The sequence below is a fragment of the Sphaerodactylus townsendi genome, linkage group LG02 (assembly GCF_021028975.2).
Source record: "Sphaerodactylus townsendi isolate TG3544 linkage group LG02, MPM_Stown_v2.3, whole genome shotgun sequence".
NCBI classification, from domain to species: domain Eukaryota; kingdom Metazoa; phylum Chordata; class Lepidosauria; order Squamata; family Sphaerodactylidae; genus Sphaerodactylus; species Sphaerodactylus townsendi.
In genome coordinates this window covers 72955408-72982442 of record NC_059426.1, presented here as the reverse complement: position 1 = coordinate 72982442, position 27035 = coordinate 72955408, and the positions used below count along the sequence as shown (strand labels likewise).

Below are 27035 nucleotides of genomic sequence, written 5' to 3'. Positions count from 1 at the left end.
CACGCTATTAAGAGGAGTGAAACTGTATGAACTGGATCTCTGGAACAAACACTGGGATGAAATTGTTTTATATATTGTCAGGACACCACAGCATCTATGCCATAGCTCATTGGGAAGCATGCATGCAGAGAGGAAGACAACTGAACTGTCATGGAACACTCCTGGTTGCAGATTGCTTAAATGAAAGAGAAAGAAAACTGTTTGATATCTCTGCTAGAGCCATGCAGTGAGATAATAATCAAAATCCAGTGAAAATAATACTCATTCTTCAATGCAGTGATAACATTGTAAGCTACTTTAGATCCCCACAGGATGGAAACATGGGGTGTCAATAAGACAAACTATCTTTTCCACATCTCCATAATGGGCCTCCCAATTTCTGATACCCCCCCCCTTCTTGTCCTCATCATGTTTTCAATAGCTTATTCTCTTTTGCTGGTTGAGATAAACAATGCCATCCTAAACAGAATTATACCGTCTAACTCCATTGAAGTCAGTGAGCTTAGAAAAGTATAATTCTGTTCAGAATTGCACTGCCAGTCCTAGAGAATACAGCAAATGCAGAACTGGTTACTGGACCCTTTGAACTACAGACACAGTTTATCCCTGTAATGTGGGCGTATCTGGAAATTAGGTGGACCTGACAGAAGGAACTCTGATAGAGAGTCCCATGATACACATCAAAAATTAACTTGTGAAGTTCTCCTGTACTAAATCAAGCTTAGTTGCTGTGTCAGGAAGCTTTTGTCTCATTAAGACATAATCTCACTATATTAGCCAACCCTAAGTTTTAATCCCTTGACAAATTTCACAGCCAGACATCTTGCAATTTTCAGATGCTGCCCAAAAGCTCTAACACTTGGCTGTTCTGTACATGTATGAAATTTTGTTCAAATGAACTTTTCTCATTTGCACTCCAATGTTAACATCTACTAAAATATATTCTGTAGAAGATTCTAGATGCAACCCCACAAAGGAAATCCCATGTTATAAAATTGGTACAAATATAAGAACTTAAGTACTTCTTTAGAAATTGGTATGCCATTCCCTTCTCTGTGCCGTTCCCATAGAACAGGGATCTACAACCTGCGACTCTCCAGATGTTCATGGACTACAGTTCCCATCAGTTCATGCCAGCATGGCCGATTGGCCATTCTGGCAGGGGCTGATGAGAATTGTAGTCCATGAACATCTGGAGAGTCGCAGGTTGCAGACCCCTGCTATAGAAGGAATCACAATTGTATGTATTCTTTTTTACTGGGAGAAGTAAGCTGTGTGAATAGGCATGACCTGTGGATCAGAATCCATATATATGGTATGTGTGGATGTACACTGGTATGACAGCCAATTTCTATTACTGCTAGTGTCTGACATGACTGATTCAAAAGTCATAACTCATCTCTTGATTTCAGAATCAGGTGGTGACATCACAGATCAATCACTGTGGAAAAAAACTGTTACGTTGTCTCACATTTCCTTCTATGAAATGCTTTTCAATAAAATTTGAGCACATATCCAGCTCTCAATCATCTGCTGAGTAATCAACACATTCTCACACATGAGAAATAACCAAGATCACAAGAGTTCTAAATAGCTCTTGGTCTCCAATGCACAGTCACAGGCTATCATTTTCCCTGCATGCATCCTACTTTTACCTCACTTGGGGCTTGCTTTTGTGACGCTGTCATGTTCCAGAGCATTATCACCTCTCTGATCCTGAAAATTTATAATCAGGCTGAAAAAAAACCAGGCACTGTTCATACTAGACTCAATAGGGTGTCATGTGCTTCCCTCTTGTGGTGGAACTGGGACAGGCAGCATCAGAAGCAAAGTGGGCTTGATGTGAAGGGGGAGAGCAGGAAGAGCGGCCTGGTCATGTTTAACTGAATATTAATATTCTTGCTTGATTTCTCCAAATGAACATGTTTAATATGCACATGATATGAATAATCACATGTGATGCCCTTCAAACCAGATTTATGCAATTTCCTGCCCTGTGGAAATTTTAATTTTTGAAATAATCTTAAGTAAGTAGAAAAGCTGTTCCGAGATATAGAGCCTGAAGCCTAGCAAATGTCCTTATGGAACAGTGCAGCACCAACTGCTATCTTCTGCAGTCTTTCTTGGCAGTCAGGGAAATGTGATATTGCTGTGGAAAAGATCGCAGCTTTTGAGAGACTAGTCGAGATGCTGGTCTTAAGAAGACTGCTGTGCGAGAGTCCGTTCTCAGCTAGGCAAAAGTGAAGCTTGTAGCCATTAAGGGGAGAGGCAGGGGAACTGTTAGGAGGAAATGGCTGTCTGGGGAGTGAGAAGGTGAGCAAGAGTGGGATAAAATATATTTAGACAGGTGTTGTATGCACATAGCAGAGAGGATCTTTACTGTACTGCTGGAGTCTCTTTGGAATTTAATTTATACTTATTTCTATCACACGGTCCATATTGTCATAAAACATTTTGGTCATAAAACATCAGCATTTCTCAAACAACTTGATAGAAATCAGTGTAACAGTATAATAGAAAATCTAAGTGCTAATTCAAGCCATTTTTTAAACAGAGGAAGTTGTTTAGCCTTTTTGAGCATCTCTATAGAAGCAGCATAGAAATTACCTAAATAAATAAATCCCTCCCCCCTAAGCCTGATGAAATAATAAGGTCTGAACTCAGACTATAAAGACCAGAAGGAAACTATCACTACAAGTGTTACGAGGGGGACAGCATTCCACAGATGAAATGGCATTACCAAAAGACAAAAAAAACCTGCTTTCAATGAAATGCTAACCTCATTTCCAATAAGTAAGACATCTGAAGAACAGCTGTTGTGGGATCATCTCATGCATGCAAAGTAGTTAATTGAAACTATTAATGCATGGAAAGATTCATACGGAAGGTTCATACTGGGCAGGGGCTACTGCTCAGTGGTAAAGCATATGTTTGGCATGCAGAAGGCTTAGGTTCATCTCCAGCTTCTCCAATTAAAAGCAGCAGGATGTGAAAGACCTCTGCCTGAGACTTTGGAGAGCAGCTGCCAGTCTGAGTAGACAATATTGGCCTTGATGGACCAAGGGCCTGATTTCAGTATAAGGCAGCTTCATGTGTTCATGTGTACTGGATACCTGTCTCAGATAACCTGAACAATAACCATGTAGGACTTCCATCAGCAACTTCTATTTTACATAGTGAAAATTGGCAGTCAGTAAAATTCCATTAGTGGTACCACAATATAGTCCTTCTAGCTGACAGCAGTTAATAACAGTGCTGCTGCATTTTGGACCCATTAAAAGTTCCAAAGTACCTTCACAAAAGCAGGGGTTCTTCTGTGACAAAGCTTGTTGATGTAGCTTTAAACTTCATTGCAGCAGAGATGTTCTGATACTCATTTTCAGGGACTCGGTTCCCAAGTGTAGTTCTGGAGTCAGCCTGCTTCTGGGAGCTTTGACTCTTCTTGTTTTAACTGACTTTGTGTGTAAGGTTTTCAACCCTATCCTTGGGAATAGCATCCTACAATCTGTTCCAGTAAATAATTCTCATCTCTGTGCCCTCTGCTTCTTTTTTCCTTTCTTTGTGCTTCACAATTTCCAAGCCCTTGCCAGTGGTAATACCCTGGCCGCATTACGTTAATGGAACATGAAGAAGAGAAGTTGTGTGTCGTGCGGGATTGTTATTGTGTGACAAAATGCAATTACGCAGGCTGTAGTGTGACCAGTGTGCCTGCACTAAACATTGCAATACAATTTTGCAATATGTCATACACACAGTGTTACTCCCTAAACATATTATTGAGCTCGACAACATAACTGATGGTAGAAACCAGCAGATGAACAGGAAAAACTGTTGTGCTGCTTCATTTCCATTTTGCTACAAGCTCATTGAATCAATATGCCAAGTATTCTAATACTGATAGAGTTTTAAGGTCCTCAATGCATTGATTTACTGGAGGTAAGCTTTTATCTTTCCCATGTTGTTATATAAATCTTTTAGCTGTAGTAAGGGCATGGAAGAATGCTATGCATTTGATCATCTACTAACACGTTCCCAGTATTGTCTCCAGGACAGAAGCAATAATTTACCCAGAAGAAAATAGAATTCTGCTCTATGGATTCCTAGAGGCAAACTAAATGTGACAGTATCCCCCAAATCATAGCCAGGGCGACCAGTTCTACCATTTTAAAGCTTAACATTGATTATTCAAAAATGCCAATCCAGAGCGGGCCTGCAATGCACCAAGGCCAGATGAGCCATTCTTTACCAGGCGCCCAATCTGGATCAGTCCCTTAAGATTTTTAAAACGCCTGAGTTAGGCTTTAAAATAGTGGCAGTGGCCCCCAGGCCAACCCAGTGATGTCATCGTATCTACTTTGGCCCAGAGATTCTGTGAACAGAGAGCTCATCTTCAGGTAACTTGAATACATTATAAATGTTTGCATATACGAAGTATTCACAATCAGTTCCTGGGGAAAGGGAAGTACTGACCACTTTCTTCTGGTCGATGTCTCTTCCCCTGCTCTCCAGTTTTCACATATAAAATAGCTGCACTGCTGTGAACTTGAAACATCCTGACCTTCACACAAATCTTCTTCTAAATTTCAGTGTTCCTACCTACCCCATATTCCTACCTACTCCACTCCTGCACCATGAGTTGGGAAGTTCTTTCCCTATATATGGTAAGAAGCAGAGGTGGGATCCAACCAGTTCTCACCACTTCTCTAGAAGTGGTTACTGATCTTTTTCTGAGTGCCGAGAAGGGGTTACTAAAGCAACCTCCCTGCCCAATAGAGACTGGAGGTGCGTGTGTGCGGCGGCACCACTGTTTGAATCCCACCACCATCGGAACCTGTTATTAAAATTTTTGGATCCCACCACTGGTAAGAAGTAATTGTGTATCGGTGTCTTCAGGGAGTGTCTATTCAGAAACAGCTGCCCCCATGATGAGAGGATAATACATAATAATACTTATTTCTATCACACGTTCCACAAAGTGACTTTTGGTCATAAAACATCAGCATTTCTCAAACAACTTGATAGAAATCAGTGTAACAGTAGAATAGAAAATCTTGAAATCTCTAAGGCTTATTCCGCACATGCAGAATAATGCACTTTCAAACTGCTTTCAGTGCTCTTTAAAGCTGTGCGGAATGGCAAAATCCACTTGCAAACAGATGTAAAAGTGGTTTGAAAACGCATTATTTTGCATGTGCGGAAGGGGCCTAAACCTCTAGGTTAGCTTGAAATCTCTAAAGATTTTGTAAATGCTTCCATAGCAGCCATTTTGTGACAGTGCCTGCTATCCTTTCTCAATATTCTCAAAGTGCCCACAGGCTTAGCCAGACTGAGGAAAATCCTAGCTCAGTGTATTTATTTACACTGAAATAATCTATCCTGTGTTAAGAAGCTGAAAGTCACAGGCTGGGTTTGCTTTGAAATTTATCATTGCTTTTCAGCTTTCTAGGGTTTCACGTTAAAAAAAAAACAAATGCCTTAAAAAAGTTTAAGAACACCTTCTGTTTAGCAGAACATCTGCAGTTCAGATGGCAACATTTGGATAGGTCAGTATGTAACTGTCAGGGCCCATGTGTGCACACCAAGAAGACATATTAAAAGGCATCTCAAATGACAACATTGCTTTAGCAATTTAAGAACATGTGGCGTCCAAACAAGAGATTTCCTGGGTCAGTAAGGGCAGAACACACACCATCTGCTTTAATTAACTTCAGGACAAGTAACAGCTTTGTCTACAGGAATTCCTTCCTATAGTAAAGGTTGGGAGGAGGGCAGGTCCTTATTTAACCCATTCAACTTTACTATTTTCCCCAGTTTATTTGTTGGCGTATGTTAGGATTAATTGAGGAGTTCTTAATCAAAGTGTTGGTTTTTCTGGTGATTTTGTTGGTAGGGTCCTGTTTCAGTTTTTTGTATGTTGTTGGATCCAAAAGTTGTCTGGTTTTTTCTTTGTATTGTTCTGTTTTCAAGATTACTGTGGCATTACTTTTATCTGCTGGGAGAATGATGATTTCTGAATCGGAATTGAGGTCTTTGATGGGTTTTCTTTCTTTCCTCGTTATTTATTTATTTTATTTCTAGGCCACCCATTCCCCAAAGGGCTCAGGGCGGCGTACAATCAAAACCCATCAATTACAGAATACCATCCATTTAAATACCATTTAAAATCCAATATGTTGTGTTACTGGAGGGAAGTTTTGCCTTTCTCAGAATCCTTGCTGTTTCCCCTCTTACTTCCTCCGCTTCTTCCTCAGGGAGATAAGTTCTGATTCAACATTAGCAATTATGTTTTCTAATGGGATTCTGGTGGTGTAACAGCAACGTGTTTTGGATCCTACAACATACAAAAAAACTGAAACAGGACCCTACCAACTAAGTCCAGAATATTTTGGACACAATAGGAAGATGAGGAAGGGTGGATGTCATGAGGGTATAATGAATAAGTCAAACTACATTCTTTGGTCTACATAGCAGGCCATGAAGGTTCTTTAGTACAATACAGTCTGATTTCAGAAAGTTCCAGTCAAGAAAACCAATGAGATGCCCCAACCCAGTACCTTGTAAGAACCAGTATTCTTTCTTTTTACAGCCAGAAGCAGGGGAGGATTGCGTATTAAGTCTGTCATGGAAAGACTCTTGCTCCCTCACTCCCTCCTTTGAGGGGGCAGGACCTTTTCCAGGGCCATGCGTCTCACTAGTCCATCCCAGACTAAGATGGAAACTCATGCCCCCAAGTTGCCTCATAGTGCAAGCAGTGTTTAGCTAATTAGGTATTACTTACTTGCGTAAGGAAATTCATCTGAACAGATATTTATTAATGTATATTGCAATGGAAAGTGAAAGAAGGGTTTTTTAAATATTACCATGGGGTTAAAAACATTTCCCAAACCAATTTATACCTGCTAATGTGGTTCCAGAGCTACAATACTTTGTGCAGTTTAACTACCTCCCTTCAAATTACCCACTTAGTCATCCATATCTGTCTCTGTCTCTTTCCTGCCTGTTATAGAACCTGAGTGCTAGTCTTTCTCCACATGATGAGGAGCAGATAATCACTGGGATGGAAGGTTCCTGTACCTCATAACCAGTCTTTACTCTGGGGTGGGACATGACAATCTGATTTTAAGTGATAGGGATGGTGGAAGAGAAATAACAGCTGGGGGGGGGAGTTGCATTATGAAGCAGAGCATAAAGACTTTCTGAAGGCATAAATTTAGCAGAATCTTTTCCCTAGGACATCCTGTTTGAAAATGGTTCAGCACATCAAAAACAGAGGATGGGGCTGTTTACAAAAGTTAATTCGTTCTGAAACATCAGGTGTCCTTTCTTCAGCATGAAATTAACATTAAGCAAGGGCCTTCAGATGAAGTTTGTTAATCTGAATGACTCATAAGAAAGAGGTCCAGGTCTTGAATTATTTACTCTGTGTGGTGCATACTAAATTGATTGGTAAGGTGGAATGGCTAGAAGAAGCATCTCCTCCACGATTATGCCTTTGGTTTATCATTTCCCACCTACTGTCTCATTTGTAAGCTTTCCGTATCCAGCTAAATACCTTCCATCTTTTCCCTGATATACTCTGAGACTGTGTCCCAACATTAGAAAGCTTTGAGTGATTTAACCCCATTCTTCTGCAAATCCCATCCATGCTCTTATTTGACTGTTGCAAATACTCTCAACCCTAAGACATGTTGTGCTGGAGAGAGGAAGTCTGTGCTACCAAATGGCTTTGGTAACATGGCAGGTAGTGTGACAGCATTTATCTATTTGGCTTTGGTAACATGGCAGGTAGGCTGACGGTGGGCGTTTCCCCACTCACCCTGATCCCCCCCATGCTGCACGCTGCTCTCAGCGCGCGGCATCCCTGGCGTGCGCCCGGGTATCCCCACGACCCCACCCTCTGCGCAGGGTCATCAAAAGGCGGCCTTTACAAGAGCGCCAGGGATGCTGCGCACTGAGGGGGCGCGACAGTGTCAGCGTCGGGGCAGCTGCGCTGTTGCCGCCCCTGTTGTGGGGAGTGCCCCGGGACCTCGCGCTACTTGAGGAGAGTAGCGCGGGGCTTAAGGTAAGTGGGGAAAGGCCCCGTATTTATCTATTTGGTCCTTCCAACTCTGTTGAAGCAAGCACATCGATTGGAGTCAGAAGCTATCTGAGGAAGCACCAAACAGTGTTCTGACTGCTCCCTGAATTTTACCAAAGCCACAGGCAAGAAATTCAAGGGTTCATCAAAACTAAGAGAGTTATTCCTTTTATCCCACCAAGAAATCTTATCTATAGAGAAAACAATGGTTTGAATGGAATAGCTCAGACAGGGTGAAGTGCATTGAAGAAAGGAGCATCAATGGAGAGTAAAGGAGGACAATTCTGAGAAACTCAGACCTCCAACGGAGTGACAAGTGATTGTGCAAGTTATCCTCTGGTTGGGACCAGTCCAGGGATAAAAGAGCTATTGCCTTAGGAAAAGTGTGAAAGGTATGGAGGCCAGTAATAGTGGTCACTGCAAGCTGCAAGTACAGGTAGTCTACTTCATGTGTAATGTAGTTCCATGAAAACTTGCACTGGAGTTGGATAGCCTCACATCTTCACCACACCCTTTCTCTGTAGCCCAAAGAACATGTCAAGGTAGTGGAGGGTGGGGGGGGGAGGGGTAGAATGCTCCATAATATCATTGCACATTAGTGTTTCCCCCACAAGTGACATCTAATAAAGTGGAATGGGAGGTAGAAAAATGCTAACATGATAACATGACTCTTTCCCCACTCGCACATGGCCATCTCACCCTAACATGCTGCTCATCCTGGAGCCTTTGGGCTTCTTCAGGCCTCTTCTAGCACCATACGCTGCATATCCAGATCACTGGGCAGTGAATGGTTTCATGATGAGAAGATAGTGATGTTACTTACATTTGCAGGCTTCACATTTTTTAAACAAAGCTTGTAATTTTTCTCAAGGAGCTGACTTTACTAATCTGGTTTCCATGTCCATACAGTGTTACAATTGACAGTACCCCTGAATCCTCAGCTTGGAGGATTTTCCTCCCTGGAGCATCCAAGAAAAGCATGGTGTGACAAGTCTCAGCAGCCCAGGAGGGGCACCATTCACATGAAAGTACCGTGATGCAGATATTTCAGAATGCTCCATTCATTTGGTGGAGGGAATGTAAAGAAATTGTGAATGATACCATGATACCAGAATACCAGAAGCAGGCTTATATATTACCTACCCATGTTTACAACTGGCCTATATTAATAACTGGTTGTGACTTGAAGTTATATCTCTACTTCTCATATTTATTAAAAAAACACATGCTAGAATTAGAACAATTTGTATTCTATGTGTTTGTAAATTGACCATGTAAAATTGAAAGCGTATGTGCAGGAAAAGTATTCAAAACTGGAAGGTATCTGGTGAACATTTTAAAAAATTAGAAGAGGATTACAAATTGCCACTGGAAGTCAGGGTTTGGTGCATCAGATCACCCAACCTGCCTAGGAAGTTCTCGTAAGGATTCCATTAAGTCAGCCTTCCATGCCCAGGCTTATATATTCCACCAAGTCAGTCTGGCGCCCAGCGGCTCCCTCTGTGTTGCTCAGGTGGGTGTCGTGGCTGCAGGCCAGCTCCTGCACTCCCCGGCCTCCCTGCTGACAGGCAGCTGGCTGTGGTCATGGCACCCACCTGAGCTGCCTGCTGCCTGGCTGGGTGGAGGTGAGTGGCTCAGGTGGGCGCCTGATGCTGGCTCCTGCCTTCTCCGGCCACCCTGCTAGCAGGGAGGCCAGCCGCAGCACCCACCTGAGGCACCTGACGCAGAGTCCAGCTGGGCTAAGAGGCAGCAAGCAACTCAGGCAGGCACCTGACGTCGGCTCCTGCCCTCTTCAGCCTCGGCGCCCACCTGAGCCACCTGCTGCTGAGCCTGGCCAGGAGGCAGCAAGTGGCTCAGGTGGGCACCTGATGCTGGTTCCTGCCCTATCTGGCAGCTGCAGCACTTGCCTGAGCCACCCACTTCCGAGCCCGCCATCGAGCTGCCGTAAGTGGAGTGTGGGGGGCCCAATTATGCCCCGGGCGCCATTTTGGGCTGGTACACCTCTGACTGCTCCTATCAACTCTCTCTACCACATTCCACATTTACAGCATAACTTGACTACTCAGATTATTTTTCAAAGTCTAGGCACATTATGCATACTACAGACTTTGTAACACTATTTTCATCATTCTAAAATCCCCTTGAAACTATCATGTACCAAATAGTCATATAAATTGATGCTTTGAATGTTTATTTATTTATGTCCTTAAAACATTTATTAGTCACCTGTTGTAGAGAACCAGAAAGGACCAGAATAGAGTAACCATTGAAGGATCTTTATTCTTAAGCTTCCATGATACACACACACGAGATGCTGAATCTGACTTTTCCCAAACAAACAGACTGCTTTTACGAGTCCGAATCCCCCCTCCTTCGAGCCCCAGACAGGTTCCCATGAAAGACTCAAAACTAGCTTCACACACATAGATAAGGAGTAGCAAGGTTAGCTTGCCTCACCGGGCACACAGCCCAACTCGAGGAATGCTCGAGTTGCCAAGGTCGCAAGAGCTGGGAAAGGAAAAAGCAACATCTTTACACTCCGCCTCCCTTAAGATGTCTCCCCCACACTTCCCCCAGGCTTGTCGGGAAAGGACTTATGAAAAGCAGAAATTAACGGGGGTGCATTAATATCCTCCACATATACCCATTGGTTATGCCCGGAAGGATAGCCCACCCAAGAAACTAAATACTGCAAGCGTTTGCGTAAGAAACGGGAGTCTAGAATGGCGTCAATTTCATAATGCTTGTGCCCGTCAATAATCACTGGCGGGGGTGTCTCCGGAGGGTCGTGCCAGGCATCGGAATCTGGAGCCCGTTTGAGTAAGCTGGAATGAAAAACAGGATGAATGTTACTAAGGGAGTTAGGAAGTTCCAAACGAGCAGTCACATCATTAATCACTTTTGTCATCCGAAATGGGCCTATGAATTTCTTGCCCAGCTTGGAGTATTTGTGCACATCCCTGAGGTTTTTTGTAGATAAGTAAACCCACGACCCAACTTGTAACGGAAACTCTGAACGATGCTTGTCAGCCTGGGTTTTCTGCGACTCCTGGGTTTGCTGGAGGGAAGTTGAGACCGACTTCCATCCCTCTGCCAAGGATTGAATCCATTGATCAAACTCAGGGGGTTGCAACGCCTGGGATGGGAGTTGAGGCAGAGGAGGGAAGGAGCGTCCCGACACCACTTCAAAAGGGGTTTTGGAGGTACTGCTATGAAAGGCATTATTGTAAGCATATTCCGCAAATGGTAGTAGGTCACACCAATTATCCTGGTGATAATTAGTGTAGCAACGTAGGTACTGCTCCAAAGTTCTGTTGGTCCGTTCCGACTGACCGTCGCTTTGCACATGGTAGGGGGCGGCGACAGCTGAGGTGGTCCCCAGCAACCCCAAAAACGCCTTCCAAAATTTGGAAATGAATTGGGGCCCGCGGTCTGAAATCACCTTATCAGGAGAGGAATGTAAACGGTAGACATGTTGTATAAACAATTTGGCCAGTTTGGGAGCTGAACGAATGGTGGAGCATGGTATAAAATGCGCCTGCTTGGAAAAAAGGTCGACCACCACCCACAACACCGTGTTTCTGTGACTTTCCGGGAGATCCGTAATAAAATCCATGGATATAACCTGCCAGGGTTGGGCAGCCGCCGGGATAGGGTGCAACAATCCGTGGGGTTTGCCTGGGATGGATTTGGCTTCTGCACATACTGGGCACCCCTTAATGTAAGATTCAATGTCTTTACGCATGGAGCGCCACCAAAACTGACGGCGCAGCAGGTGCAATGTTTTTAAAAATCCGAAATGTCCCGCTTGCCTGGCATCGTGGCCAGCTAGGAGGACTGACTTACGAAGAGAAGGCGGGACGTACCAGCACTCGGCTCTCCTCCATACACCCCCTTCCAAACGTAAGAGAGGGTCGGATTCTGCCGTGGGAACGTCTCCCCGACCCGCCTCCATCAGTTGATGAAGAAAAGGGGAAACGAAGTCCAGAATGTCTGGAGAGGGAGGGGTTTGTTGACTGGAAGCCTGAGAACGTGTAACCGCTAACCCAAGCTGAACAGGGGAAAGGATGGTGCGAGGGATGGCTCGTAGCGAAGAGTCCGTCCCCTTGGGTAGGCGGGACAAGGCATCGGCCAATTTGTTGTTTTTCCCCGGAAAAAAGTGAACTGTAAACTGGAACCTGGAGAAGAAATCCGCCCACCGCAATTGCTTGGCAGACATTTTCAGGGGGGTGGAGAGGGCTGCCAAGTTCTTGTGATCAGACCAGACTTGGAAGGGCGCTTTCGACCCTTCCAACCAGTGGCGCCAGGTGCTGAGCGCCTCTTTAATGGCCGCTGTCTCTTTATCACCCACAGTCCAATTGAGTTCAGGACCTGAAAATTTTTTCGATAAGTAAGCACACGGCACAAGTTTGTCATCTTTATTTTTCTGCAAGAGGGCGGCTCCTAAAGCTTTGTCCGAGGCATCTACATGCACCACAAACGGTACATTCGGATCAGGGTGTTTCAGCACAGGTTCAGTGGTGAACGATGGTCTTAAGCAGGTGAAATGATTCCTGACAGGCAGAGGACCATTGAAGGGGCGCCCCCGGTTTTGCAGCCGAAGGCTCTTTACCCTTGGTGCGTAATAAATCAGTCAGAGGTAGGGCAAGCTTAGCAAACTGGGGAATAAAGTCACGATAAAAATTAGTGAACCCTAGAAACGACTGAAGTTCCTTATGGTCGTTGGGGCGGCCAATCCACCACGTCGCTAACTTTAGCCGGATCCATTTCCAGACCTTCGGGTGAAATTCGATAACCCAAATAATCTATGGATGACTGATGGAAGCAACATTTGGATAATTTTGCATAGAGGGAGTGATCGAGGAGCCGTTGCAACACTGAACGGACCAACTGTTCGTGTTCCTCTAGGTTTTGCGAGTATATCAGAACGTCGTCTAAATACACCACCACCCCTTTATACAAAAAATCCTGTAGCACTTCGTTAATGAGAGACATGAAGGCTCCGGGCGCTCCAGATAATCCGAAAGGCATTACGAGATATTCATATTGGCCAAATTTGGTATTAAAAGCTGTCAAATGCTCATAGCCTTCGGCGATGCGTACTCGATAATATGCTTCACGTAGATCGAGTTTAGTAAAAATGCGTCCTTTACCGAGGGCATCAAGCAGATCCTTGATCAGGGGCAATGGATATTTATTTGACATCAAAACTGCATTGAGCCCTCTATAATCGGTGCACAACCTAAGTGTGCCATCCTTCTTCTTAACAAAAAGAACCGGCGCGGCGTGGGTGCTTTTAGTGGCCCACCGGATGAATCCACGTTTTAAATTTTTATCCAAGAAGGTTCGTAGCTCCCGTTCCTCTACCGGGCTCATTCTATAAATCCTACCCTTGGGAAGCTGCGCACCAGGTACCAGGAGAATCTTGCAATCAGTGTCTCTATGGGGGGGGTAGCTGGTCACACTCCTGTTCCTCAAAGACTTTGGAAAGATCCCAATAAACCTGGGGAACTCCAGCTAAATCGGAACCGGGTGACACTTCGTTTACGATGGATTCAGAATCGGTAGGATTTTCTGAGGGGTTCTCAGGTGGTTCCCCTTCATGCATGTGATCCCCACACGGGGGTTCGGTAAACCGGACAATGCGCTGCTTCCATAGTATCGTGGGTTCATGAGATAACAACCAAGGCATTCCCAGAACTATGGGGTGTTTGGCAACTGGCGCCAAAATGAAACTGCGTCGCTCCCAATGTTCTGCACATCGTAGAAGCACCGGTTGGGTTCTAAAACGAGCGGGCCCTTCAGTCCCTAATGGACTGCCATCCATTTGGGTGAAGGTAATGGGCTTGACCAATGCTATGCGCTCCAGACCAAGTTGCTCTGCCACCTGAGGTCTCATCAAGCAATGAGAGCAACCAGAGTCAACTAGGGCGCGAGCCAAAATACGCGTATTTTTTGCGGGGTTGGCAAGAGAAGTCATTAAAGTGATGGGGGCACCACTGTCACTTACCGCATCTGGCGCAAGGTCTCCATCCGTCGGGGCCGACGATAGGCTCACCCCCCCCCCATCAGGATCAACGAAATCATCATCTTCCTCGTCTTCAAACGCTGTTTTTGCAGTGCCCTGCTGTATTTTCGGTCCGGACCGACGTGGAGCCTTTGCAGTTTGGGTGCGAGGAGCTGGAGTAGGAGTTTTTTGTTTCTTTGGGCAGTTGGCAGCCAGGTGACCCGGACCTCCGCAATAAAGACACAGACCCAACCGGCGACGGCGTTCCGATGTAGTCTCAGCAGGAGTCGTGCCGCCGGACTTTTTGGCAAGCGCAGAGGCCGGTTGTTTCGCTGGTGGTTTTGGGAGGGGTTGTTTTCCGGATCTGGCACGGGTGAGACGGGTGGAAATCAACGTTCCGACTGTAATCCATTATGCGATTGTTTGAGGCTCACGATATAACACCGCCTTTTCTCGAATATAATCGTTTACAGCTCCAAAGAAATACTCGTGATTTCATACGTTCCGGCCAATCAGGGAGTTTACTGGCTGCTGCTCGGAATTCGCGGGCAAATTCAGCAAAGGGTCGGTTGCCCTGTTTGATGGTCTTGACCGTATGAATCGCTTTATTTTCCGCATCCAGATCCTGGAAGCGAAGACGGAGACCCTGCAGCAGCTCAGTTACAGAGTGGGTTTCATCTGCCCCAATTTCATATAGCTCTACGAACCATTGGGCCGCTTCACCATCTAGGACTGATCCGATATCACGTACTTTTTCGGCCTCGGATCTATACATGTCATCAAATTCCAGCATATGAGCATCAAGTTGCAAAATGAAGTAAGGCAGTTTCGATGCTGTTCCGTCGTAACGGGCCAGAATAGGCGGGCGAAGGTAACCTCAGGCTGGAGCCTGCGCCGCTCTCGGTGCGGGCAGAGGAGCTTGAATTATCGGCACGGGTTGCTGAGGAGCTTGCATCGGGGCCTGTGCGGGCAGCGGTGGCGGCAACTGTTGAATTCTCCTTGGTGGTGGTTGAGCGACCGGAATACGATCCCTAGCCGCAGGAACTACTGGCACTGGTGCGGCTGGGGGCTGGGCAAGCGCGGCCCTATCTGCCTCACGTTGTAGTTGGAGGGCTCGCTCGCTCAAGGAGCTCTTGCTCACGACGCCGCCATGGTAACCCTTCTCAGCTCTAGGGCATCTCGTTCCCCTTTGGAGGCGCCTCCCGCGCCCGTTGTGCTGCTGCCGTTGCTTCGGCTCTGTGTTTGTAACGCCTTCACACATTCACGCTGATGTTGAAGGTCGATCCGGGATTGTTCCATAACTTTCTCATGGCCTGTGAGCTCTTGTAACTACTGCCGCCGAAGCGTCTCTCGTTCCTTGTCCATCTCCGCCTGGCACAACCGGGCGCTTGTTGGTCGCGACTCTTCCTGGAAGGCTTCCCGTTCCTTCTCCAATTCTTCAAGGCTTCCAATTCTGGCAATCAACGTTGGGTTCTCTTCAGTCCTTCCATCTGGGCTTCCCATTGTTGCGCTCTTTCTGGGCAGCGGTTGGCACTGGGTTGCTGGTCGGTAAGGCAGTAGCTCCCGGTGGAGTTCCTCATCCTCTTCTGTTAGTTCCTGGATTCGGCTGTCATCTGGGAAGGTCAGTTGGACTCGAGCCGCTGCAGGTATCGGGCTTGTCGAAACACTCTCCGCCGACGGTAGAGCCACTCTCACGAAGTCTCGAGGTGCCAGGGGCCGCGGCTCTTCGATGCGCTGCGTAATTCTTTTGCCAGTGTTCGGGTCGGGCGGTGTGGGTCTCTCCAGATAGTATCACCAGGAACTTCTCCAAGGACTCTTGGGTATCTCCCACATGAATGGTGGACAATCCCATCTCCTCAGGAAGCTGCTTTCATGATCGGGTTTGTAATCCATATGTTGGCGCGTGCAGACATGCTGTTCACGAGGGGCTCGATCCATTCGACACCCCTCCGCCTGGATCACCGTGAATATTCCTTTGCGACCTCTAGGTGTTTGGCGGACACCGCGGCGCCTAGCCATCCGGGCAGCCTTGCGAGTCACCTTGCTCTTCGAGGTGTAAGAAGGCCATACTTCACGGGCTAAGCCGCAGGCTTGGAGAGGGTGACCAGGGAGATAGACTCGCGCAGGTTCCTCGTGGTTCAGTGGAGACTGGAGAGAGGGGAACCAAAACCCTCTTTGGGGGGGTTACCGGCCCTCCCTCGTGATTCACGAAATTCCCCAACCTCTGCATGTTGGATCGCCCACATCAGGGGTTCAAGCAACGCGGGAGGAAAGTTGTATGAGATTCAGCATAATGTAGAGAACCAGAAAGGACCAGAATAGAGTAACCATTGAAGGATCTTTATTCTTAAGCTTCCATGATACACACACACGAGATGCTGAATCTGACTTTTCCCAAACAAACAGACTGCTTTTACGAGTCCGAATCCCCCTTCCTTCGAGCCCCAGACAGGTTCCCATGAAAGACTCAAAACTAGCTTCACACACATAGATAAGGAGTAGCAAGGTTAGCTTGCCTCACCGGGCACACAGCCCAACTCGAGGAATGCTCGAGTTGCCAAGGTCGCAAGAGCTGGGAAAGGAAAAAGCAACATCTTTACACCTGTCTACTTTATGGAACTCAAGTGGCCTTACAATTTAAATAGAGCAAAAAAACAAAAATACATAAAAATCCAGGGTTCAGAGCCTTACATTAAAAAGCCACAAATATTTGTACTGGGCCTGCAGACATCACACTGCTGAAATTGGTGAAATACTGGGTTGTTAGAATTCTAGGGAAGCAAAATTTGAGCTTTTAAAAGTCCAGACAACACTTTTTGCCTTGCTTAGAAAGAACAAAAACAAATTTAGGTTTGCTTGTTTGAGCCAGCTGCAGCTTGCTTCCTCTCTCTCTCTTCCACCCCCACCCCCCGCCCTTCAATTTGCTGCCCTGGCAGGAATGAAGAGGCCAGTGGAAACAGTAAGAAGGGAAAGGGAAGGTGGAATGGACTGATAAGAAAGGGAGGATGGGAGGGAAGAAAACCTAGATCCAGGATCACAGGGGGCAGTAAGTGCCAGGGAGAATGGGATCTCACCTTCCATGCAAATCCTTGATCATGCCCCTCTTCTTTTATTACAACACTTCTCTTTTAATAGACATTTTTCTGCATGTAGGAAGCATCTATCAAAGAGCCCTCCCAATAACACTGTATGGTAGGTCATCAGCCCCCATTGTTCAAGATGTCCCACTCCCAGACTCCCTACTGCCGTCCTGAGCTCCAAAAAGAGTTCTCTCCATGTCCTCCGCTTGCCCCATGCCACAATTCACAGCCTCAGTTAAGTCTGGGCAGGGCTTAGATTCACATTTGCTCTTTTAATGCTAACACTAAACAAGATGACTGGATCCTCTTAACATTTTAAAATTGTTAATATTGGTCATTTGTTAATATTTGTCAAAGGCCCATCTCAAATTGGGGTATGTGGTAGGAAGTGTGGATTTAATCCCCCCCCCCATCCTGTCTTGTCAACTGAGACTTGAGACCCCATCCCGAATTTGCCATGAAAGAGAAAACGATCTCTCTTTTCCACATCTGTTTTTAGAATAATACATGTGAACCTGTGTAGGACAGGAGAATTAAACCTCTTCTTCTCCAACTCTCAGGATCCAGTCTGAAGCTGGTGCCCTATGTGACTAGAACTGACATTTTTAAAAAAATGCAGGGAGGATCTAACCTTTGATCTTCTAGCACATCTTTTTGGAAATTGATATAAAGCACAGAACACAAGTGTGCGGATCCCAAGTGTGCTAATATTTGTACATCGTAGCTTCCAGCTGTCTACAATGCTTGCACCATAACCCTCAAATGCCTTTATGATGTTTCACCATCGATTGAAAAATTTACCCCGCAACTTTGAGGATCTACTATCTCCATTTCCTTGAACTATTTTGCTTGCATGTGGATAGCAGACATCTATTGAAGTGTCTTTAAAAACAGTAGCAGCTGAGGGTTTCTTAAGGTCTTTCAGAGATGAGAAAAGATTCAGGGCATGCTGCCAAGGAGGATGAGATTTAAAAATTGGAAATTGTTGACCTTATTGTGGGAGTCAACACAGACATTTAGTTTCCTTGTGTACCATGGATTCCAAGCTCCACTAGGCACTTTAATTTTCAATGTGCCCTTAGTTAAGCTCGGCAAACAGACAGCATTGAATCAGCAGAGAATCAATTTCTCTACCTCTCCTATTCCGATCTCTTATCATGAACTGTTGAATCCCAGGCCTGCTGTATGGGGGCACTGTGGAGCTGAGCTGAAATAACTAATGCCTCTAGCATTCTCTTGAGAGCCAGCATGGTGTAGTAGTTAAAGTGTCACAGTCGGATTTGGGAAATCCAGGTTCGAAGCCCCACTTGTTTATTGGGTGACCTTGGGACAGTCACACGCTCTCAGTCTGACTCACGTCACGGGGTTGTTGTGAGGATAAAACAGAGAAGAGGAGAAGATGTAAGCCACCTGGAGTCCCCATTGGAGTGAAAGGCAGAATATAAATAAATAGAGTAAATAAAATGTATCATAAGCATAACAGCATATAATGTATTAAATTCTGTACTCAAGAAAGGGTAAGTGGTTCTTTAAGATAAGTCACCAGCCTTGGGCAATCATGTAACTATAAAGCAGGACTACACTTGGACTGGGTATAAATTTATCTCCAAGGTCCATTTTTTTCTCATGGACTTACTACAGGCTTCCCAACTCCAGATTTGGAAATGTCTGGATATTTGGGGGTGGACCCTGGTGTCAAGAACTCCTAGCCCAAGAGAGTTCACAGGATGGGCAGTTAACAAATTTCAAATTCCTGAGATGTGAATTCCCACGTTTAAGACTAGGTAACTGCCACTAGTCCCTTTGAACTATCCAAACACCAGAAGTCAAGAGACTAGCTTCTAGCCTTCCTAGGATTAAAGTTAAGAAAGTCACCCCTGCAAAGTAGACCAATTGTGAAATGAGTTCCAGAAGAAAAGTTAATTTGGCAACCAGAGCCAATCCAGGCCAAAATACTGGAATTCAATTGAAGCCTCCTAAGGTGAAAGACCCAACAAAAATATAATCAATTTGATTTATTAAAATTGTGCAAGGAACACCAATAAAAGAGCAGTAAACAGCATAGGTGGAGCTACCACGGGAAGGGGGACAAATGCCCCGGGTGCAGGCACGGGGGGAGGAGAATCGCTTCCCCCACCGCTCCCCTCAGGCCATCTCCGCAGTCCAGAGCAGCCCCCCAGACCAGAGCAGACTGCTCTTTAAAAGGTTTAAGGCTTTTAAAGGTAAGTGAGGTGTATGGGGAGGCGCAGGTGCCATTTTGCCCCGGGTGCCATTTTTCCTTCCTACGGTACTGGTAAACAGTGAGGACAGAACATAAAAACTCGAATTTAAAAGGCTAACTACACAATGATAGAAGTAGTTTAAATACCAGATGTTACCACAAAGGCTGAAGCACTTCAGCTTTCAGAGTCCACTCCTCTCCAGGATCAGTCAGCAAACCTTGCCCACAAGACAGGTTCAAAGATTAAAAAGGAATCAGAATTAAAATGAAACCTCTGATCTATATCCCCAGGGGTCTTAGTTGGCCTGATTTTCTTTAACCAATCAGATGCATGGTCAATGGTATCAATTGACCACTAATCAATGTGACCAAGGTGGGTCAGGAGTTTTCATGGAACGACTATTAGACCCATCTGCAGCTAAGTCAAAGCCTTACCTTCTGTTCCCACCATCATTTTATCCTGCTAACTGGGTGGAATGTGTCTCTGGGCTTTGAGGAAACTAGGAGACTACTTCACTCCTTGCACCTGGGTTGTTATTTGTGTTTCTAAAGGTCACAGATTTCTGCGTTTCACATTACAGCTCTGAATATTTTCAGTTGGAAACTTTCCCATTCTTTACTAGGCCTAAAACCTGAACCAGTCTTTGATAGAACAAGAAATTGTATCAAGGTCCACGTTCTTGACAGATGGGAAGAGCGATGTTTGGAGAGTGGAGATATAATGCCATACAGCCCACCCTCCAAAGCCACCATTTTCTCGAGGGGAACTGATTTCTGTAGACTGGATATCAGTTGCAATGCCAAGGAGGTGCCAATCCTGACTTTCTGTCTGGTCTTCTGGGACAGTCGCTTCCTCATCTGCAAAACAGGAGCCAACTGTATAGGGCTGCTGTAGAGAGGGATGCAATCAAGACTGCAGTGCCCTTTGTCAATCAGATATACTTATTTTTGATAAATACTTCTGATATACTTAAGTACTTTTATCCAACTGGTATCTTCAATGAAGACTTAAAGCAACATATAGAATATAGTTTAAATGAACAAATAGAACTAAACGAGAATATTCCAAATCTTAGGCAGGTTCTGGACCCACTGGCCAAGCTCACTACAAGGTCTCAGGCTGCAAAAAAGCCACAGTCTAAGAACTGAGGCAGGCAAGGAAAGACTTCTGGATCTCGCCCTTCATCGCAAGCTCAGCACACATCCTATTCAGCTGCTGCTATCAAGAGGTTTCCCAACTTCCACTCCTGCTAGCTCCTCCTATTGGTTACAATCATGGAATCATAGAGTTGGAAGAGATCCCCAAAGGCCATCCAGTCCAACCCCTTGCAATGCAGGAACACACCTCCTGCAATGCAGGAGCACTCCTGTTAGATGGCCATCCAGCCTCTCTTTAAAAACCTCCAAAGGAGACTCTACCACCCTCCGAGGTAGTGCATTCCACTGTTGAACAGCCCTTACTGTCAGGAAGTTTTCCCTGATGTTTAGGTGGAATCTCTTTTCTTCACCTCGAACCCTTTACTCCTGGTCCTAGTCTCTGGAGCAGCAGAAACCAAGCTTGCTTCCTCGACAACATGACGTGACACTAGTAGTAGTAGGTTACACATTACTAATAGAAGGTTACTATTAGTAGTAGCTACCATTGGCTTTCATAAATACACTGTTTGCACTCTAGTAGGAACAAAATGTATCCAATGCATTTGCCTGTAAGTCCACTTGCCCTTAGAGATAGTTTGAAACTGTAACCTACCTCTAGCATAACACAGGTTTGCCAGCTCTGGGTTGGGAAATTCCTGGAGATGTGAGCATGGAGCCAAGGGAGAGGAACCTCAGCTGGTTATAATACCAGAGTCCACCCTTTCTCCACAGGCACTAATCTCTGTAGCCTGGAGATCAGATGTAATTCCAGGAGATCTCCAGCCACCACCTGTAAGTCGGCAACCCTAGGCATGGTGACTGATTCCATCTGTTAAAAAAGGAATGCTACAGAAACTGCCATCCCAGACACTTTTTTTGAAGTTTACATTGCAATCCTAACAACACTGCCCTGGGAGTAAGTTCCATTGAACAGACTGTTTCAGGATTCTGAGCAGACCTGCTTAGGATTGCTAAATCCCCGAGATTTCAGATTTCCCACTGATTTGTTCCATTATTGTAGTGATAGGAGCCACTTACACAATGTCTGTTCCCACGCTGCATGAAGAATGCCTTTACAGATGATGCAGAGGGTCAGATAGTGATGGTAGTTTCTCCCCACATAATTCTCCATGTTTTCGCAGTGGCTGGGGGGGGGGGGGGGGGGCTGATAGCTCTGCAATAGGGAAGAATCACATTATTTGTCCAAACTTACTTGTTCCTGTTTACAACTATTTGGCATAAGATTATTTAAGAATCTAGGCCTCGGTCAGTGCACTTAGGATGGACATAAAAGTTGCAGTGGTGCGCAAGCTCACATTCTGGGTATCCCGGTGTAAATAAAATACCTTCATTGTGAGTATATTTCTTCATTATGAAAACTGTAAATGTCTGTGTTTTATCTTTTGGATAAAGGAACTAGTAGTGTATTTTTCACTAGGACTTAAGCTTACTCTAGAGCAAATTATGGATACATCCACATTTGTATCCTGGATATCTCTTGATTCATGAAGTTGCCTCCTTTGCAGTGAAGAAATGATGGAAGACTCCTTTGAGCCAACATCTCTATTAATTTGCACCAGTTTAATTCTGGTGACAGTCTAAGCAAATGGAACAGACAACGCTACTTTCAATTTCCTTTCAATTCCTCGAAACTGGGCTCAAAATTGGAGGGCTTCTAAGTTCAAGTTCGCGGGCTTAGAAGAGACGGTGGCTGCGGGCTTGGGAGAGACAGAGACGGTGAGAGAGAGAGACGGTGAGAGAGAGCCTTCTCCATTCTCCATTCTCCAAGCTTAGTAGAGAAAGGCCAAGGCTGCGCGCTGCAGCCAAAGTCTGCGCGGAGTCATCGCGAGAGCCGCAGCCCAGGAGGCGCGCGGAGCTTTGAAACTTTGAAGAGCCGGCAAGCTCGGGTAACGGCCTCAACCCTCCCCAACTACGGCTACTTACCAACGCTTCTACCTCGACACTCTCAACTCCAAGCAGGATTAGGGCTTAGCTTCCCGGTTCCCCATCCCCAGGCAAGGAAGGCTGCGCAAAAAACTGCTGCGGCTGGCTGCTTTTTCCTCGATGTGGTGTGGATGTTTTGTATTTTATGTTTTTGTGTGCCTTGCTGTTTTCCTGCTTCTTTAAACATGCTATACGCGGAGCAAGGGGAGTTTTTTATAGGTCGGCAAGTCTTAATGCAAATTGGGCTGAAATGTGAAATGGCTATTACAGACGCATTTCCATACGCCTTCACAATATATACCGGCAGAGGCAGCTAGGGACCCTGGGGAACCCTTTCTGGATTACAATTCCTGGTAGGAGGCTGAGACGGCTAGGCGGGACAGAAGGAGAAAGAGAGGGTGCCGGGCTGGTGTGTTTTTTACTTTCTTTCAAGCTGGGAAGCAGTGTCAATCTCAAGTCTGCACTTCCAAGCATTTTTTCTTACTAATGCACGATCTCTTTAACAACAAAATGGATGAACTAAGGCTACAGACTGTGAAGAGCAGGTTTGGCAAGAACAGCTGTGTTTTATTAATTACAGAAACCTGGCTTCAATCACACATTCCTGATGCTGCAGTTGAATCCATATCTTGGCTTCACTTCTTTCCGCAGGACAGAAGCAGTAAAGATTCTGGCAAGCTGAGATAAGGGGGGGGGGTTAAATCTCTATGTGAACAAAAGCCTGGTGCACTAATGCAAGCATCAATGGGGGGGTCACTGCTCAAAGGATTTGGAAAGTATGACTGTTAGGATGTAGACCCATATATCTGCCACGGAGTTCAGTGTGGTTATCATCATTGCATATGACATTCCACCTGATGCTAATATCGCTACTCTCATGGCTTTGAGCTCTCTGTACAACATTGTTGGACAACCAGCAGAAAAGCATCCTGATGCTGTGCTCATTATGCAGGAGGAGACTTTAATCATACTAATTTAAAAAAACAGTGCTCCCTAAACTCTACCTCAGCATGTTAGGTGCCCTAATGCTAGAGTGATCCAATACATTGGATAAAGTGTATACCAACATTAAGGATGCCTACAAGGTGATATACATAATTACACACACTTTAAATGGGTCAGTCAGACCATTTGTCACTGTTTCTAGCACCAGCATATATTCCACTTTGGGGAGGCGGGTGTTGCCTGTAATAAAAGACTGTGAAATCCTGGCCTGATGGATGCCTCCGAACTACTTCAAGATTGTTTTGTAGACAACAAATTGGGATGCTTTCTACCACCTAGATCTGGAAGAGTATACCACTGCTGTCTCTTGAGTTATATCACCTACTGCACAGACACTCTTACTGTGGGATAAGCGCGATCCGATTTACTCCAACCATAAACCCTGGATGACAACGGAGGTTCAGCCGACTTTTGCATGACAGGAATATTGCTTTCAGATCTGGTGATGAGGCAAAATACAGCGCGGCGCGAGCCAGTCTCAAGCGAGGTATTCGGCAAGCAAAGATGAGTCATGAGAGAAAAATTGAGGCTTATCTTAATAATAACAACATGCGGCAGGTGTGGCAGGGGATTCAAACAAATCACCAATCATAAACCAACCAATGACATCTCTGTAGATGGGGATTCTTCTTCTCTCTGGCAGAGCAGCTAAATCACTTTTGCCCGCTTTGAAACAGGTTTATCAGAAGGAGATGACACACAGCCACTAGGTGGATTGCAGCTCACACCTCACTGTGGGAGGAACATGGAGGTGAGGCAAGTTTTGAGTGGGCTGTGAATCCAAGCGTTGAAAGGCTGCTGGATCCGATGGTATTCCCCGGGTCGGGTGTTAAAGGAACATGCGCGCTTAACCAACTGGCTATTGGTGTTTTTACTTCGGGATCTTTAATCGATCTCTATCCCAGTCCACACCATCCCCATCTTTGTTTGAAAGCTTCCACCATTGTTCCACTACCAAAGAGATTTCCTTGCTGACAATCTTTCAGGTGGGATTATAGACCAGTGGCACTCTCCACCCCCATCATCATGAAGTGCTTTTGAAAAAACTGGTCCATCCAGGGCAGCATATTAGTTCTTGCCTTCCAGATACATTTGATCAAAACATCAGTCTCGCGATATCGGACTAATAGATCTCACGGAGGACGCTTTGCATTGCCATTAGCCTCCACACTGCTTTGACGCATTCCTGGAACATCAGGGGAATTATGTGCGAATGCTTTTTATGACTTTAGTTCCGCGATTTAATACAATCTTCAGCCACAAAGACTGGTGGACCGAAACTTCCGTGGATCTTGGACTCTCACATTCAATCTGGTTTGTGGATTAGGGATTCCTTCTTTGTCTGGACGCTCCCAGAGGGTTAGACTGGGAAAATCGGGTTTCCTCAGTTCTTACTCTAAATAACATGGGGAACGCCTTCACAGGGCTGTGTGTTGAGTCCCTTTACTGTTCAATCCTTTATACATATGACTGTACTCCTGTCTTATCATAGTAACAATTCATTATCAAATTTGGCTGATGACAACAACGGTGTGGTGGGGGCCTCAATCTCTGGAGGGGATGAGTTCTGCTCTTATCGGAATGAAGTGGGAACCCGAATTGCTCTCATGGTGCAGGGAAAATAACCTGGTTCTTAACACTAACAAGACAAAGGAGCTCATAGTGGACTATAGAAGCGAATAGCTCAGAAATTCAGCCCCTTTGACTATGAAATGGAGATCAAGTGGGAGCGGGTGGCTAGGTTTTAAATTTCTGGGCTGCTATGATTAAAGAGGACTTGACCTGGGGCGCATAGACTGTCACAGTGGTTAAGAAAGCCCAGCAAAAGCACTGTACTTTCCTGAGACTCTTTACAGGAAGCAACAACTAGATGGAAAACTTCTGGTGTCCTTTTACCGCTGTGCTAGTAGAGGAGTAATATTCTTAACCCTACTGCATCTGTGTATGGTTCCCCTCCAGTTGCACAGTGGCTAATAGGAAGGCGCTTCCAAAGGCAAGTGATCACTACTGCACAAAGGGATTATCGGCTGCCCTCTTCCCCTCCTTGGAAGAAATCTTATAATTCCCGAAATTCCAAAATAAAGCCCAAACATATTCTATGAGGGACCCAAGCCTCCATCCAGCACACTCTCTCTTCAAACTGTTACCATCCGCGGCAGACCTATACAGGGCTCTCTCAGAACTAGGGACAAAGAGGCTTAGAGACAGCTTCTACTCTAGAGCTGTGGCTATGCTAAACTCCGCTGCTTCATATTGATGTATTTGGGGCTGTGTAGGGATGGGTGGAGGAAGGGGAAGTGAGGATGATGTATGAGTCTGAAATTGTGTGCATCGAGGAATGCTGCTGTAAATTTCGTTGTGCGTGCACAATGACAATAAAATGCTTATGCTTATGCTTATGCTTACTTTTTTCTTCTACCCACCAAGACATAGTGATTCATGTTTTATGAGAGGCAGTAGTTCAAGGATATCAACAGTGCCTGTGGAAGACCACAGGAGACTATAGAGGCTTCTCTCACATAGTCAAAGGAGCTCATTTTCTAACCCAACATTTTGGAAGTTATTGTGAAGTCATGAACTGTGTAGAAGCTTGATGAGAGAGAGAGTAAACTGGCAAGCTGGAGCAGTGAGTGATGACAGTGAGGTAAAGCATTCATGAAATGAGCAGCTCCACATTCCAGTAATGAGCAGCAGAGAAATACTGTTCTCAGTAGAATACATATTTCCTGTCCCTCAGGCTCACACCCAGTTAGACCTCTGATTAAACAGACTTTGTGCTAACCATATCCTCTCTCCGCAGCAATTTCCCAAAGCCCATTCCTCTTCAGGTACTTACTTACATGGCAAAAAAAAATGTTTTTTAAAGTACTGTTTGTCACCTAAGGACAGTAAACAGTTTGAAGAGGCCCCAGGTCTTAGAAGGAAGAACCACGGGTTTCTTTCACTGTCAGAGTCACTGACTAGATAGGATGAAGTGGATCGTAAAGGAAAATGTTCTCTTGGGGTAATTGAACATAAAGCATTAGTAGGTAATAAACCATGAGAAATATGATTATTCCACTTTAAACCAAGGTAGGCAACTGTGTTATAGTTGGTGCTTGAAAATGCTTACCTGCAGAAGATGAACCTCCTCCTTAGACTCTCGTGTATGCTTATTTCCTTTCCTTTTTTTTGTTTACCCACAGCTCTCTCCAGGGTCTGAGGATGATGAGGGACATGACAGCTCCAGCCGGGAGAACCTCGGCCGAATCCAGTTTAGCGTTGGTTACAGTTTCCAGGAATCTACTCTGACAGTCAAAATATTGAAAGCTCAGGAGCTGCCAGCCAAGGATTTCAGTGGCACCAGTGATCCTTTTGTCAAAATTTACCTCCTACCAGATAAAAAACATAAGTTAGAGACCAAAGTGAAAAGGAAGAACTTAAACCCACACTGGAATGAGACCTTTCTCTTTGAAGGTAAGATGGTCTAGAGGGTTTAGTACAGTGGTTATGTAGATTGTGGCTTTACTGTGGCTTTAGACAAGTCACTTAATATATCTGCTTTGTGCTTCAGTTCTCTACTTG

The 27035-nt window shown here is 45.3% G+C and overlaps 1 protein-coding gene across 11 annotated transcripts in view; it reads left to right on the top strand.

Annotated features, from left to right (window-relative positions):
• The window catches only part of SYT7 (synaptotagmin 7), a 287146-nt gene that overhangs the window by 242208 nt on the left and 17903 nt on the right, over positions 1–27035 (top strand). For all 11 annotated transcript variants that reach the window (XM_048484279.1, XM_048484274.1, XM_048484278.1 and 8 more), the window contains one exon: positions 26657–26927. In XM_048484279.1, coding sequence (XP_048340236.1) covers positions 26657–26927 — 271 coding nt within the window. The remainder of the gene's footprint in view (positions 1–26656; positions 26928–27035) is intronic.